At 42.2% G+C, this 14,944-nt stretch overlaps 1 protein-coding gene and 1 pseudogene across 4 annotated transcripts in view; both read right to left on the bottom strand.

Moving 5' to 3' along the window:
- The window catches only part of SLTM (SAFB like transcription modulator), a 43,794-nt gene extending 38,594 nt beyond the window's left edge, over positions 1 to 5,200 (bottom strand). For all 4 annotated transcript variants that reach the window (XM_087821203.1, XM_087821206.1, XM_087821205.1 and 1 more), the window contains exons 1-2: positions 4,941 to 5,200; positions 3,892 to 3,979 (exon numbers count right to left, since the gene is read on the bottom strand). In XM_087821203.1, coding sequence (XP_087677329.1) covers positions 3,892 to 3,979; positions 4,941 to 5,102 — 250 coding nt within the window. In that variant the 5' untranslated portion in view covers positions 5,103 to 5,200. The remainder of the gene's footprint in view (positions 1 to 3,891; positions 3,980 to 4,940) is intronic.
- Positions 5,201 to 13,845: 8,645 nt separating this feature from the next.
- On the bottom strand, positions 13,846 to 14,604 carry LOC107533716 (mitochondrial glutathione transporter SLC25A39 pseudogene; annotated as a pseudogene).
- Between the last annotated feature and the right edge of the window lie 340 nt (positions 14,605 to 14,944).

Genomic DNA, 14,944 nt, shown 5'->3' with positions numbered 1-14,944 from the left:
GCAACATCGATTGGCTGCCTCCTGTTTTGCCCCTATAGGAGGTTCCAGCCCAAAACCCAGGTATGTGCCCTGTTGGGGAAACCGGCAACCCCTCAGTGCACAGAACGACACCCAACCAACTGAGCCACATGGGCCAGGGCCAAGAATTATTTTTAAAAGCAGCTGTTAAGAAACGCATCCTATGGCCCTCAGTAATCATTCAACAATTATTTTCTGTACATCTATTATGTGCCAAGCACTATGCTAGAAGCATTACAGGGAACAGTATAAATAAAAAGACTATGTCCTTGGCCTCACACACAGTTTCTAGCCTAGTGGGTACCCAAAAAATATCTGACAATTCTGTCCCCAAAGTCCTTCTCAATGTCAGTTTTCATTAAATTTTCCTTAACATCCAAACATACTGCAGTTAAAAAGAAAAAAGAAAAAACACACAAAAAGGCAAGAGTTACAGTATACTATAATGTATTATATTAAATGCATTTTATGTGGTTGATTATATTCTTATTTGACATAAATTTTAGAAAGCTTTACACAGTACACATGTAATTAATTATATTGCCTGTGGTATTATTAGACATCAGATGTTCGGATAAACCTATAACCCCAAATTATACCTTTTTTATAGGGGAAAAAAATCAGATTTTATATAGCGATTTGAGTCTTTTTTAAGCCTGCATGTATTGCAAATGAGTGTCAACATCAGTAAGTACTGCATTATATATAATTCTGAATACTGATTAACCACATAAAATAACTTTGGCTGAAGTTCAGAGGTGACTCTAAAGGTTGAAAACCCAAAAGAATACGACACGCCACTATCAGGTGAACCAGAAGCAGCTTTAAATCTATAATCTCTAAAACAAGCTAATGAGTTAGCTCTACCTGTTTTACTGCTTTCTTAACACACATCCAAATAATACGATAGTAAATCTCACTAGTGAAGCTTTCTTCTAGGCCACTTACTAAAAGTTCATAGCAAAGAGAGTGTAAGACTCAGAAGGGGGACCCAGAGCATTTGCTCCCTGGCCTATGTCGTCAGCTTGGCTCAAATGAACTCTTACTAAAAAAAAAAAAAAAAAAAAAAGAGAGACCCAAACTAAGCTACAAACTGTTTTGCCAAATTAAATATATGCAAACACATTTTATAAATGTTGATCATAAATATCAGCACCCACTGCATTATCAACTTTACAAGTTTGTGCTTATAAAACCACATTTTAAAAATAGTCTGCAATATACTAAAGAATGCAGATTCCTTTTCCTCTAATCTGTCCAAACATAATCATTTAAACACAATTTTTTTTTTTAAAAGAAATAGTGAACCTGCATTTTTAAGCAAATGAGCTTAATATTTCACCTGAGTAATTTTTCCAGGCTGATGAGGCTTCTCTCTTGCTTTAACATCATTTAACTTTTATCAAAATATTTCTTTTCCTGACAAGCTATTATATTTGTGTCTTGCTGATGTCTACATGACTGACTCTAGTAATTAATCCCTTTCTTTGCTCTTTTCCTTTTCTAAACTCTATCCTAAGGAGTATTTATACTAGTTGAGGGCCTATTATTTTTCCTGTTCTTTCCTTATACATCTAGTTTAGCTAAACAGAAAGTACTTTTCTTCTGGCTCTTAGCTATATATAATTATTAAATTTCAAAACTAAAAGACCCTTACAGATAATTTAGTAAAAGGTCCAACTTTACAAAAAAGGGACCAAACCCACTGAAGGAAAAGTGGTATGATCAAGATGACATTATTTTTAAGGTAGATATTGCTAAGTGAAATAAGGTTTGGCAAAAAGAACTTAATGTACTAAACTCAGCAACTAGAATGAATACCTGACATCACATTAAAATAATGAATTTCCTGAATCCTTGGTTTTAAAAGTCTATTTATCATTGATATTTAAAAGTTTCCCTATTCAAATTTGATTTCTAAGAGTTATTTTTTAACTTCTTAAAGCTGAAAATAATCTTACTTATAAAATACCTTAATTGTAAATTAACTCAAACTAGGTTCTTAGTTTGGGGTTTACATTCCTTTCTTTGCAACTCGTAGTATTTTCAGAACAACGATAAATGGAATTCGAGGAGACAAAGGCTATTTATTAGACATTTCCCAGAACGAATCTCAGGAAGTACTCAGTAGTAGCCCTGCTAGAGACAAATGATCGAATGTTACAGCTTTTAACTGAAGACCACAAGATACCTTAACATCAGAGTTACGGACAAATTAAAGTTCAAGGATCCTATAACCCATATAAAAGAAAAAAACTAACATACTGATTTTATATCTATACTGGAAAACTTAAAAATTTTATAGTGCTGAAATTATTTCTAAAGATAAGATACTGAAAAAAGGATACGCAGAGAAATTAAAAATAGGTGAGTGAATAAATCAAAGGAGGTTTATTTAGATGCTAAAATCAATAACCAGCCCATGTAATTTGGGACTATGATTAAGATACAGTATCTGTCAAGCTACCACAATACACTGCATAAATGACAAATCAACATTACTATAGGAAATTACTGTAAGAAATAGTCAATTCCTGATGTACTTATTTCCGAATTTTTATGGTTCCTCATTCCGAAATAGCCTCTGGCTTGTCAGCAGAAGCCTCTCAGACAAGCTTCTCTAAAGACAGGGAAATGTCTCTCTCTCAATGTGCTACAATGGAGTCAGAATTACATTAAAAGCCACAGATCTTCAAGATAATTGTTACTCTTCTGAACTCCACTTCCACCTCTGCCATTCCAATGCCACCCAGAAAATACTTCTTAGCCCTTTTCAATTTCCTTTGGCACAAACAGGGGACTCGTGCAAACCTATGAAGACCCAAAGAGTGAGATGGTATCAAGATCTGCCTGGTCCTAATACCCACACAGATTGCATAAAATCAAACTTTAATGTTCCCTTCTTTTCAAGATAAATCCATTCAATCATTTTACTCTAGTTACAATCAATCTGGTCTATGGCAGACTTAATCACTTAAAGCAGTAAATAAAGTTAAGATTTTTTTAAATGCTGCAGCTGACACACTATGCATGGAACTCATAGGTAGGTACCAGGATCCAGACACCCACATCATGTTCACCCTCTGCCAATGTCCTGGTGGGAGGGAGGTAAAAAGTTGTAATTATGTTTTCAAGTAAAAGATCTCACTTACTAGAACCTTTTAAAAATATCTAAGTCCCATTTATATTGCCAATATGTTAATTTAAAACCACTTTTATCTATTCACTAAATCACCATATCCTGGAAATATATTCTGGCCTAGTTTAAAAGTTGTAGAATCAAAATCCTTAAGATATCCCTACAACTTAAAACTTTTTTTAAAGCTAACTAATCATGGATTTTCCCTACATTGTTAGTATGATTGGTGAGATCTTTTTGAATTTCACTGAAAATTAGAATGTATATGGCATAAACGCAAATTAAGTTCACCAAGTCAAACAAAATACTAAACATAAAGGTTACAGAATTGTAATATGCTAGAGAAAACAGCAAGGAGCCAAGGTGAAAGATTTGGTAGGAATTCCATCAATACTCTGCCAATTGTGGGGCAAGGTAGATATGTATTAAACTGTATTTTATTCTTTAGGTCTTCACAGTACAAAGGAAGAAACATTATGAAACTTGACATTGTAATTTTTTTCGGAAGCAATAAAGAACTGGTCTCACTTTCAGGTCAGCCTCAGCCAAATCTTAAGGGCTACAAGTCACCCAGAGCCTGGCAACAGTAACTTTTCTTCCTTGACCCATGAAGGCAGAGTGCCAGAGGGAAATAGCAAAGAGTAGCACTATATAAACAGGGCAAGTGGCACAAGAGCAGAGGCAAGTTATATAACCAAAATATATTTTAAAATATGTTCATAACTCATAACAACCTTTGCCTTTGGTTGGTTTCTTGTTTGCAGTATCAGTTGAAACAGTTAATTCAATATTATCGGGATCGCCTCCTTCCTCTTCAATAGCCTACATTAGAAAGAGAAGTTAATATGCTACACAGTCTATCTAAACTTATTTTATAAAAACGAAAAAAACACAAAAACCTCAAGCCTCAAGACATTAGAATTGCCAGTCATTTCATAAACCGACTTCAAAAACAGCAATTAAACTACACGACTGAGAGGCACTTTCAGGGGGAATATGATTAGGTATCAATCTCACATGGAGTTTTAAATACTACCGACTCGAAATAATTATCATCATACTGAACAAAAGTCTAAATATTCTCGAATGCAGAAAAGTTGCTTGCTACGATAGCAAATAACTAAAGGGAGCTTTCCTGACTTCTGTAATGCAAACTTATTTCTCCTCCGCTACAATTCCAACGCTCACTCAAATAAACCGGAAAGATAATCAGGGATGAAAAAGCAAATTATTGAGCTGATGCAAAAACTGAAATTCCAGCGGAAAACAAACCCTTTCTCTATCCCACCCATCAACTTCCACTACCAATCCCCTCCCCAAGATGGGGAGGAAACGGTTGGGCTCAATTAAACGGTAACTTCGCAGAAGTCACCAAAGTAACCAGTTCCCTCCGAGGTCAAGAAATGCACGCGCTCACCATCGCGACAGGCTGGGTGGGGACCGAGCGCCTCCCGGGTCTCCACGATCGCCCTTGGGAGGCCGCGCCGGCCGACCGCAGCCCTCGCAGCCTGGCGGGGACGTCCCGGAGGAGACAGGGGCGCGCTCGGCTGCGGCGGCGGATCCCGGGCGGCTCGCGGGCGGGTCGCAGGCCCTGCCCCGCGCGCGAGGGCGGGGGCGCCGCGGGAGGGTCCTCGTCCACCCCGCAAGCGCGGGCGCCGCCCCGGACCACCCCACCGCGTGGCCTCGCGAGCCCCGGCGGCTGCGGACGGCTGGGAACTGCGGCGCAAGGTGGGGCGCCCAAGCACGGCCTAAGCTCCCCTTCGCGGACCTCGCCGGGCCTCACCTGCTTTAGTCGGGAGACGAGCACAGTCTTGACTCCGGTGATGTCTAAGTTCCGCCGCTTCAGCTCGGACTTAAGATCGATGACCCGCAGATCGGTGATCTTTTTGCCTTCAGCCTGACCCGAGGCAGGCGACGCTGCCACGGCACCGGTGGCGGCAGCCATTTTAGAAGAGGAGCGCGCTGCCGAGGCAGCGAGTGAGCTGCAGGGCGGCGGCAGCAGCACCAGCTTCGATCCAGGCCTCCGGGCCGCCGGCGTCGCGCAGCGCTGTGCACAATGAGCCGCTGGCTCCGCCCCCTTTCCGCCACCCCGGCGCAACCTGCAGCCGCACGCGGCACCCGGATGACGGTCGCGCGTGCGCACTGGCGCGGGCGCCCAGGAGGCGCTCCCCGTGCTCCGCCTCGCCGGCCGCCGCCACCTGGGCGGTGCGTCCCGGTGCGTGCGTCTGGAGGTCGGGCTCGTCCGACCGCACCGTCGCCTTGCGGCGGCTGCCCAGCAGCTGCGATAGCCATTTTCTGGCACGGTCTCTAATCTTGAGCAACAGCGGTGTGGTAGGCACTGCACGGCAGAGATAGCTCCCGCGTTACTCAACACGGACCAAGGGGCATGTGCGCGCCCTCAGCCTCTTCAAGGGAAATATACTTTATCAGTTGTGCTAAATAATCGAAAAACTGCCCTGGCCGGGTTCGCTCAGTGGTTAGAGCGTGGGCCCCCAGACGGGAGGGGCGCGGGTTCAATTCAGGTCAAGGACCTGTACCTGGGTTGCAGGTTCTGATCCCCGGCCAGGTGGGAGCGCAGGCGGGAACCAATCGACCAATCGATGTCTCTGTCTCTCCCCCCCTCCCTCCCTCTCCCCCTCCCCCCTCCTCTCCCACTCGCTATAAAAATAAAAATATCCTGGGGTGAGGATTTAAAAAAAAAAGAAAAAAGGCCGGTTCCTCAAGTTCCAAACCCTAGGGCGGTTATAAGAATATAAAAACTGTGGAAGTGTAAAGGGCTGGCCTGGCCTGTGTGAAATGCCCCACTAGCTGTTTGGGGAAAACAGTCCTGCACCCCAAGGAGTTTATTCTGCCCTGCTCACTGAAGAACAGGACAACTTTCCAGTTTGCCATACTCTCTGGTGGACCTGATGGCTCGAAATCGATCACTGAATGAGAAAGGTAGTTTGTAAGTATTTGTTACCATTCTTATATACTGCGCTCACTGTTTTTGCCCTCCCAAAATTTGGGATCCCAAGAACAGTCAGCATCTTCTTACAGGCGACTGGCTTGTGCAAGTGAATACCTATTTGTAACTTTAGCGAGTATTATTATGGAATAAAACTAGAAATTCCGTAAACTGAGTATGTATAACACACAATTAACTATACTGGCATTTTCCTGGTTTTATAAAATTTAAATTGATGGGGTCTGTCTCACTTTAGGATGCTTTTTCTGATTGACTAATTAGATCAAAGGAATAAAAAGCAGACATTATAACCTGACATTTAGGTAGTTCTTTGCTGTTTACACCACACTTTGACATACAATAACCCACTTAATCCTTCCGGACTGTGTGAGGTCAAATTCTGTGAGGTTTACGGAGATTAAAAGGCTTGCTCACATTGCTGGTATGTGGCTGAACTGGTGCTCAAATCCGGGAATCCTGGTTCCAAATCTAGCTCTGTCTCTACTGCAACTTAGTTCACAGTCATAGAATTTTAGAATTCAAAGAATCTTTAGAAGTCTTCTAGTGCAATCCTTCCTCTATTTTTTTTTTTTTAATATATTAAGATTTTAAGAAATTTATCTAGGGGCCCACAACTTGCCACTAAACCTCGAATCTCATTCCAGTGTCTTTCCCACTCAGCCACCCTGCTCCCACCTTCTGTGGAGCTTATACTAAGAAGGCTTATACTAACCAAAAGCTAACGTTATATATAAAGTGAATGAGTTTTTCTTTGTCTGAAAATAATCTACTAATGGAGTTATATCAAAATGGAGATCTGTGCCTTCTGATCTGATGCACTCGAAAAGAACTCATCACCTGCCAAAAATGCCAAGAATGTTTACCCTGAATCTCACGAGCAAATAGTAAGACAAATCCAATTGTAGGACATTCTACAATTCTGGATTCTTTAAAAAAGCAGTATCATGAAAGTGTTAAAGAACAAAAATTTAATCAACAATTTGAAGATTTAATTGGCTTTATTGAGCGACCACAAACCTGGCTGAAAGTAGAGAGGTACTCTTAGAAACCACAAATGGAAAGGTTTTTTAGGCAGAAACTGGGTGGGACTAGAAAGCTATTAGCAAAAGAAAAGAAAGGATTGTTTCAGGTAAGGTTGCCTTCCCCTAAGGGAGTCTTATCAAACTGATTTCCCCAGTTTCCTTTGAGGGATGGAGAGGGGCCATGTGACAGATTACCTCAGTGCTACTGACCAGAAAATTCCAAATTTACCAATTAAGGTTACATTTCTGGAGAAGGTTGAAACTGCAATTAGTCAGGTATTACGTCTAGGTTTGCACTTGCCCATGTGACTCCATTTTGGACCTGGATTGTCTGGATTTCAGTCATTTTTCTTGGACAAATGCCCAGGGGTGAACGCTATGTGAAAAACAAAAGGTTACTATTCCTAAAGTAAAAAGAGCTTCTAAAAGTAGAAAAGAAAAAGTCATGTGGTATGTATATTTTATTTTTTTAATAAACTGCCAAACATTTCAAGTGTGACTGTACTATTTTATATTCCCACTAACAATTTCTGACCTATCAAGCTTTGCCACGTTCTAACCATTGTTTGGTATTGTCACATTTTAAAAGTTCAGCTGTTTTAATAGGTACTTAATGATGTCTTATCAAAAGTTGTGGTTTATTTTTTTATTTTATTTTAGAGGAAGAGAGAGAGAGATACATCAATGTGAAAGAGAAACATAGATCGGCTACCTCCCTGACTGGGATTGAACCCAAAACCTGGGTATGTGTCCTCACCGGGAATCAAACCAACAACCTTTTAGTGCACAGGAGGATGCTCAACTAACTGAGCCACAGCGGCCAAGGCAAAAGTTGTGATTTTTTTATTTTAAATTTATCTTTATTGTTGAAAGCACTACAGCTGTCCCATTTTTCCCCCAATTGACCCCCTCCACCTCACTCCCCCACCCAAGGCCTTTACCCCATTATTGACTGTGTCCGTGGGTTATGCATATATGCATATAAGTTCTTTGGTCAATCTCTTCCCACCCTCCACCCTCCTTCCCTCTGAAATATGATCGTCTGTTCCATGCATGGGTCAGTGTCTCTGGATCCGCTTAGTATGTCAGATTCTTTTGTTCATTAGCTTCTTGTTAAAGAAGACCCTTCAACATTTCACGTAGTACTGGTCTGGTGGTGATGAACTCCTTTAGCTTTTCCTTGTCTGAGAAGAGCTTTATCTGACCTTCAATTCTAAATGATAGCTTTGCTGAGTAGAGTAGTCTTGGTTATAGTTCCATGTTTTTCATCACTTTGAATATTTCTTGCCACTCCCTTCTGGCCTGCAAAGTTTCTGTTGAGAAATCAGCTGACAGTCATATGGATGCTCCCTTGTAGGTAACTAATTGCTTTTCTCTTGCTGCTTTTAAGATTCTCTCTTTGTTTTTAACCTTTGGTATTTTAATTATGATGTGTCTTGCTGTGAGCCTCTTTGGGTTCCTCTTGTTTGGGACCCTCTGTGCTTCCTGGACTTGTAAGTCGATTTCTTTCCCCAGGTAGGGGAAGTTTTCTGTAATTATTTTTTCAAATAGGTTTTCAATTCCTTGGTCTCTTTCTTCCCCTTGTGGCACCTCAATAATATGAATGTTGGGCCTCTTGAAGTTGTCCCAGAGGTTCCTTATACTATCTTCATATTCCTGGATTCTTTTTCCTTTTTGCTCTTCTGGTTGGGTGTTTTTTGTTTCCTCATGTTCCAAATTGCTGATTTGATTCTCAGCATCCTCTACTCTACTGTTGGCTCCCTGTAAATTATTCTTCATTTCGGTTTGTGTAGCCTTCATTTCTGATAGGTATTTTATTAGGTCATTGATGGTCTCAGTTGTTTTCATAATAGTCTTACTAATATCCTTGAACATCCTTATAAACAAAATTCTGAACTCTGTATCTGTTAGCTTGCTTGGTTCTATTTCATTTAGTTCCTTTTCTGCATATTTCTTCTGTTCTTTCCATTGTGACATGATTCTTTGCCTCTACATTTTGGCTGGTTCCAGGTGTTTGTTTCTATGTATTAGAAACTGCTATGTCTCCTGGACATTAGAGCTGCTATGTCTCCTGGAATTTGTAGAGTGGCTTTGTGTAGTAGGTGTCCTGTAGGGTCCAGTGGCTCAGCCTTCCCAGTCACCTGAGCTGGGCCTTCTAGGTGCTCCCCTGTGTGGGCCGTGTGCACTGTCCTGTTGTATTTGAGCCTTGATTGCTGTTGGCGTCCCTGGGAGGAATTGACCCCCAGGCCAGTCAGCTGCGAGGACCAGCTACAGCTACAGGCAAAGAGCTGCTCTGCCGGAGACACCCCTATGGATCAGGATTTACTTCAGTGGAGCTTTGGTGTTCACCAGGTGTGCCCCTTGAGTGTGTCACTTGTGGATGTGGCAGGGTTGTAATCCAGCGTGGTGGAGTCTGACCACCAGGTGCACTGTCTCTGGGGCCTCCCAGGAGGTGCAAAGTCAGACTGTGCCAGTGCCTTGCCCAGGGCCAGCCAGCATGAGCTACACAGCAAACTGTAGTTGGCTGCTACTTGTGCTGGGCTTGGAGGTGTCCAGGAGAGGCCAAGCTATGAGCCAGTGCAGGCTGCTGCTAGTGCCAGGCCTGGGGCCCCTTATCAAGCCGTATGGGGCCTGCTGCTGCTTGTTTGAGAGATTTTAGGAAAGTCCTAAGCATAAGGCTCAAGAGGCCACTTGCACAGAAAAGCCACTGGAAATGACCTGGATGAGATTGCAGGTGGGGAGGGGCGGGGCCTCCGGGAATCACAGGGCGGGGCCAAAGGTGTGAGTCAGGTGCTGGCGATTCAAACATGGCACCTGCCTGCCTGCTGTGTGTGGGGAGGACTCGCCACAGGAGCCATGGCCTCCGCCAGCCCTTCTGCCTGGGAGGAAGCCACCCTCCGCCTCTCGCCCCGATTCCAGGCAGGTTAGTTCCTCCCCAAGTGTCCCAGGTCCTGTCAGGCCGCTGCCCGGCGCTGGGCTCAGAGGGAGCGTCCGAGTGAGTCCGTGCCAGGCGCTTTAGGAGGAGCTGCTGGGGCTCCCGCAGCCTCCGCGACCCTCAGGGACAGTCCCCGCTGGTTCACAGCCCGGAGTTGTGGGGACGTCTCTTCCCGGCCCTGGAGCCCTGGGCTGGGGGCCTGCTGTGGGGCTGGGATCCCTCACTCCTCTGGGAAACCGCCGCTGAGATTCCCTCCCGGGTTTAACCCTCGGCACCGGATGTGGGCCCGCGGCTGTGTCTCCATGATTCAGCCCCGATCCGCCCGCGTCTCCGCCCCTCCTACCGGTCTCGATGCTTCTTCAGTTCCCTGGTTGTAGGGCTTCTGTTCATCCAGATTTCAGGAGTCTCTGAGTGCTGGTGGTTCTGTATTTTAGTTGTAATTTTTTTTTAAAAATATATCTTTATTGATTTCAGAGAGAGGAAAGGAGAGGGAGAGAGAGACAGAACCATCAATGATGAGAGTCATTGATCGGCTTCCCCCATGCACACCCCTAACTGGGAATGGAGCCCGCAACCCGAGCGTGTCCCTGACTGGGAATCGAACCCCGATCGCCTCAATCCTAGGTCGATGCTCAACCACTGAGCCACGCCCGGCCGGGCTTAGTTGTAATTTTGATGTGGTTGTGGGAGGCGGCGGGTGCAGCTGTTACCTACGCCGCCATCTTGTTTCTCTCTCCAAAAGTTGTGATTTTTTGTAGCTAAAGTGAATCCATTTCTAACACCAGGATAAATTCCAAATAGCTTACATATTTAAATATGAGATAAAGTCCTACAAGTTCTGGAAGAGAATATTGGTGAATTCTCAGTTCCTGGCAACCACTGATCCGATTTCAGTCACTATATTTTGCCTTTACAGTTTGTCAAATAAATGGAATCACATAGTATGAAGCCTTTTGTTTTTGGCTTATTTTACATAGTTTAATGCTGTTGAGATCCATCCATATTTTTGCATATATTACTACTTTCTTCTGTTCAGTGGCTGAGCAGTATTTCATTATAGGGTTGTGCCACAGTGTGTTTATCCATTAAACAGTTGATGGGCATTTGGGTTGTTTTGAATATTATGAATATAATCACTATAAACATTAACATACAAGTATTTTTGTAGGCATGTTTCATTTTTCTTGAGTAGTTACCTAGAAGTGGGTGGTATGGTAATTATATATTTAACTTTAGGAGAAACTGCCAAACAGTTTTCAAGATATTCCATTTTGTATTCCCACCAGCAAGAGCCAAGGGTTTCAGTTGCTCTAAATTCTTGTTAGCATTTAATATGGTCAGTCATTTTTGTTTTTTAAACTTTAACCACTCTAATAGACATGTATTATTTTATTGTCATTTTGTTTTATTTTATTTTATTGTTAATCCTCACCAGAGGATATTTTTTCCACTGATTTTTTTAGAGAGAGGGGGAGAGAGAGAAAGAAATATCAATGTTAAAGAGACACATTGATTAGTTGCCTCCTGCACTCACCGTGCCAGGCCCGGGGATCAAACCTGCAACCCAGGTATGTTCTCTTGACGGAGAATGTTCGAACCTCCACCCTTTGGTGCATGAGCCAATGCTCTAACAGTTAAAGCACACCTGCCAGGACTTATTGCCATTTTAATTTGCATTTCTCACCTAATAATTTTGGATACGTTTTCATGTGCTTATTTGCCATCTGTATATGTGGTAAGGTGTTTGTTCGAATCTTTTGCTCATTTAAAAAATTGGGTTGTTTGTCTTAGTATTATTGAGTTTTAAGGGTTTTTTAATAGTATCATGTAAGTCCTTTTTTAGATATGTCACTTTCAAATATTTTCTCTTGGTCTCTAGCTTCTACCATCATTTTATTAGGAGTACTTTCAAAAAAAAAGCAGGACTTTGAAACTTCAAGAAAGGTTAGTGTATCAATTTTTTCATAATTCATGTTTTTTGCATCTTATCTAAATATTTGCCCCCTAAAATCACAAACTCTTTTTCTGATGTTTTCTTCTAAAAGTACTATAGTTTTAACTCTTAAGTCTCTGTTCCGTTTTTTTTAAAAAAATATATCTTTATTGATTTCAGAGAGAGGAAAGGAGAAGGAGAGAAAGAGATAGAAACATTAATGATGAGAGAGTTGTCATTGATCGGCTACCTCCTGCACGCCCCCGACTGGGGGTGGAGCCCGCAACCCGGGCATGTGCCCTGACCAGGAATCGAACCCCGATGGCCTGGATCCTAGGTTGATGCTCAACCACTGAGCCACACCCTGCTGGGCGACAGTAATTCTTCTTTTCCAATCCCTGTGTCTTTCATTTCTTAATCTTGCCTTATTTCACAAACTTGAACCTCAGAGCAGTGATGAAGTGGGGAGAGCACATATGCTTGCATTGTTCCAGATTTTAAGAGAAAAGCATTTGTTTATTCAACATAAGTATAGGTTTTTCATAGATGCCCTTTATCATGTTGAAGATTATCCCTTCTAGTCCTAGTTTACTGAGAATTATCATCACTTTTGGATGCTGAATTTTGTTAATTAATGTTTCTATATCTATTGAGATGATTGTGTGGGGTTTTGTTTGTCTTTGACATGGTAAATTATATTGATTGATTTTTTTTTTAGTGTTGAGCCAATTTTGCATTCTTGTGATAAACTCCCACTGGAAAATTAAAATGTTTCTTAAAATTTTTGTGTTCCATAAATTATATATTATCTTTTTAAATATTGCTGAGTTATATTAGTTAACATCTTGTTAAGGATTTTTAAAAATTTATTTGAGAGAGAGAGAGGGAGGGAGGGAGGGGGAGAGAAAGAGAAACATTGATTTGTTGTTCCACTAATTTATACATTCATTAGTTGACTCCTGTATGTGTCCCACCAGGGTTTGAACCTGCAACCCTGGCGCAGCAGGACAATGATCCAACCAACTGAGCTACCTGGGCAGGCCTTGTTAAGGATTTTTTAATCTTTGTTTATGGGGTATGGATTTTTCTTTTCTTGTAATATCTTTATCTGCTTTTGGTGTCAGGGTAATGCTGGCTCTATAAAATGATTTGGGAAGTGTTCCTTTCACTTTTGTTTTTGTTAAAGTGTATATAGAATAATTTTCATTTTTCCTTCCTTATATGATAGGCAGAGTTCCTGATTGAAGCTCTCTAAGCCAAAATCAATTTCTTCACTACATATATGGTTCCTCAGGTGGTTTATTTCTACTTGAGTGAGCTTTGGTAATTTATGTTTTTCAAGGAATTTGTTCCTTTCATCTAAGTTATCAAAAATATTGGCATAAGGTTGTTCCAGGTAAAAAGAAAATTTTTGTTTTTCTAAGAGACAAGTTAGCAGTATAGTGAAGTGCCTCCCACCTTTTTTCTTAACATTTTAGGTTGGCATGAAGCTAAAAGTTTGTTAACTTTTGTTGTCAAAAATGTGTTGTCAGTATATTCTCATACATTGCTGACTGGAGAATAAATTTACCTCTATAGAGCTCAATTTGAAAATAAGTAACAAAATTACAATACATGAACCCTTTGGCCCAGAAATTCTACTTATCAATAATATATTCTTCTAGGTAGTAACATACTAATGGGAAATAGCATATGTACCAAGATATTTATTGCAACATTATTTATAATAGCAAAATTGATAGAAACAACCCCAAAATTCATCAACAGTACAGTTACATAGCAGAATGCTCTGCACATTTTTTTAAAAAGTGTGTTTGTTTTTTCAGTATGTCACCAGCCACAAAGCTGCTGCTCTCCTATGGTCTTGTCCTTTGGCCTGAGCCCACTCAGCCAGTTCTTCACTAGCTCATAGTTGAACTAATACAGGGCTGAAAAGAGCACATTCTGAAGGTCAGTGGGGCCCCAGCCCAGCCCAGCCACAGTGAGCACCCACAGTGAGCACCAGCCAGCTAGAGCCACTGCGGCTCAGACACAGGCTTCCAGCTTCCGGTATGACATATGCTGAGCCTGCAGCTTTGTCCCTACCAGCTCTAGGGGGTGGGCCACAGTCACCACGCCCAAGTGGGCCAGTGCACCAGCCACCATGGGTGCATAGCTTGAGTTGGTTGTACGACAGGTGGTGAAGTAGACTGTGATGGCTTGGCGCAGTTATCACCAGGGTGGCTGGGAAGTCACTCCGCAGGGTCCTGGTGCCTTCATGTCTCACAATTTTCACAAAGGCATTGGTGGTGTCATTGAAGCGAGTGGGGTCCTGAAGCCAGGTGGCACAGCGGGCACCATTTGGGTACAGGAGCTCCGGGAGCGGCAGTACATCCTGGGTGGGTCGGAGAAAGGTGGGCAATTTGGCGTAAGAGAGGCTCCAGAGTCTGGAGGGAGCATCAGCTCTCTGGTCACTGAGGGGTGTTGAGACTGCAGGCAGACCTTCACCATGTCCAGGGGGGTCATGAAGAGGGATGTAACCACATCTCCAGCAGCTGAGGCCATCATTTGTTGGAGAAGACTAATATCCCCAGGGTCCTGATCAAACATCTTGTAGTTTCAGTTCTGGCTCTAGGCTGTTACTGTTTACATACTGATCAGCAATAAATGAGGGTTCCATTTCTCCACATCTTTTCCAACACCTGTTATTGTGTCTTTTTTTTTTATTATAGTCGTACTAGTGGGTGAGAAGTGGTTTCTTTTCTTTTTTTATTATTGATGTTAGAGAGAGAGAGGAAAGGGGAGGGAGGACCATCAATTTGTTGTTCCACTTATACATTCATTGGTTGCTTGTTGTATGTGCCCTGATCAGAGATCAAACCCACAACCATGGAGTATTGGGATATACCCTCACCAATTGAGCTACCTGGACAGTGAAGTGGTTTCTTAT

This window comes from Miniopterus natalensis, chromosome 1 (assembly GCF_054644295.1).
Source record: "Miniopterus natalensis isolate mMinNat1 chromosome 1, mMinNat1.hap1, whole genome shotgun sequence".
Classification (NCBI taxonomy): domain Eukaryota; kingdom Metazoa; phylum Chordata; class Mammalia; order Chiroptera; family Miniopteridae; genus Miniopterus; species Miniopterus natalensis.
This window is presented reverse-complemented; position numbering and strand designations above follow the sequence as displayed.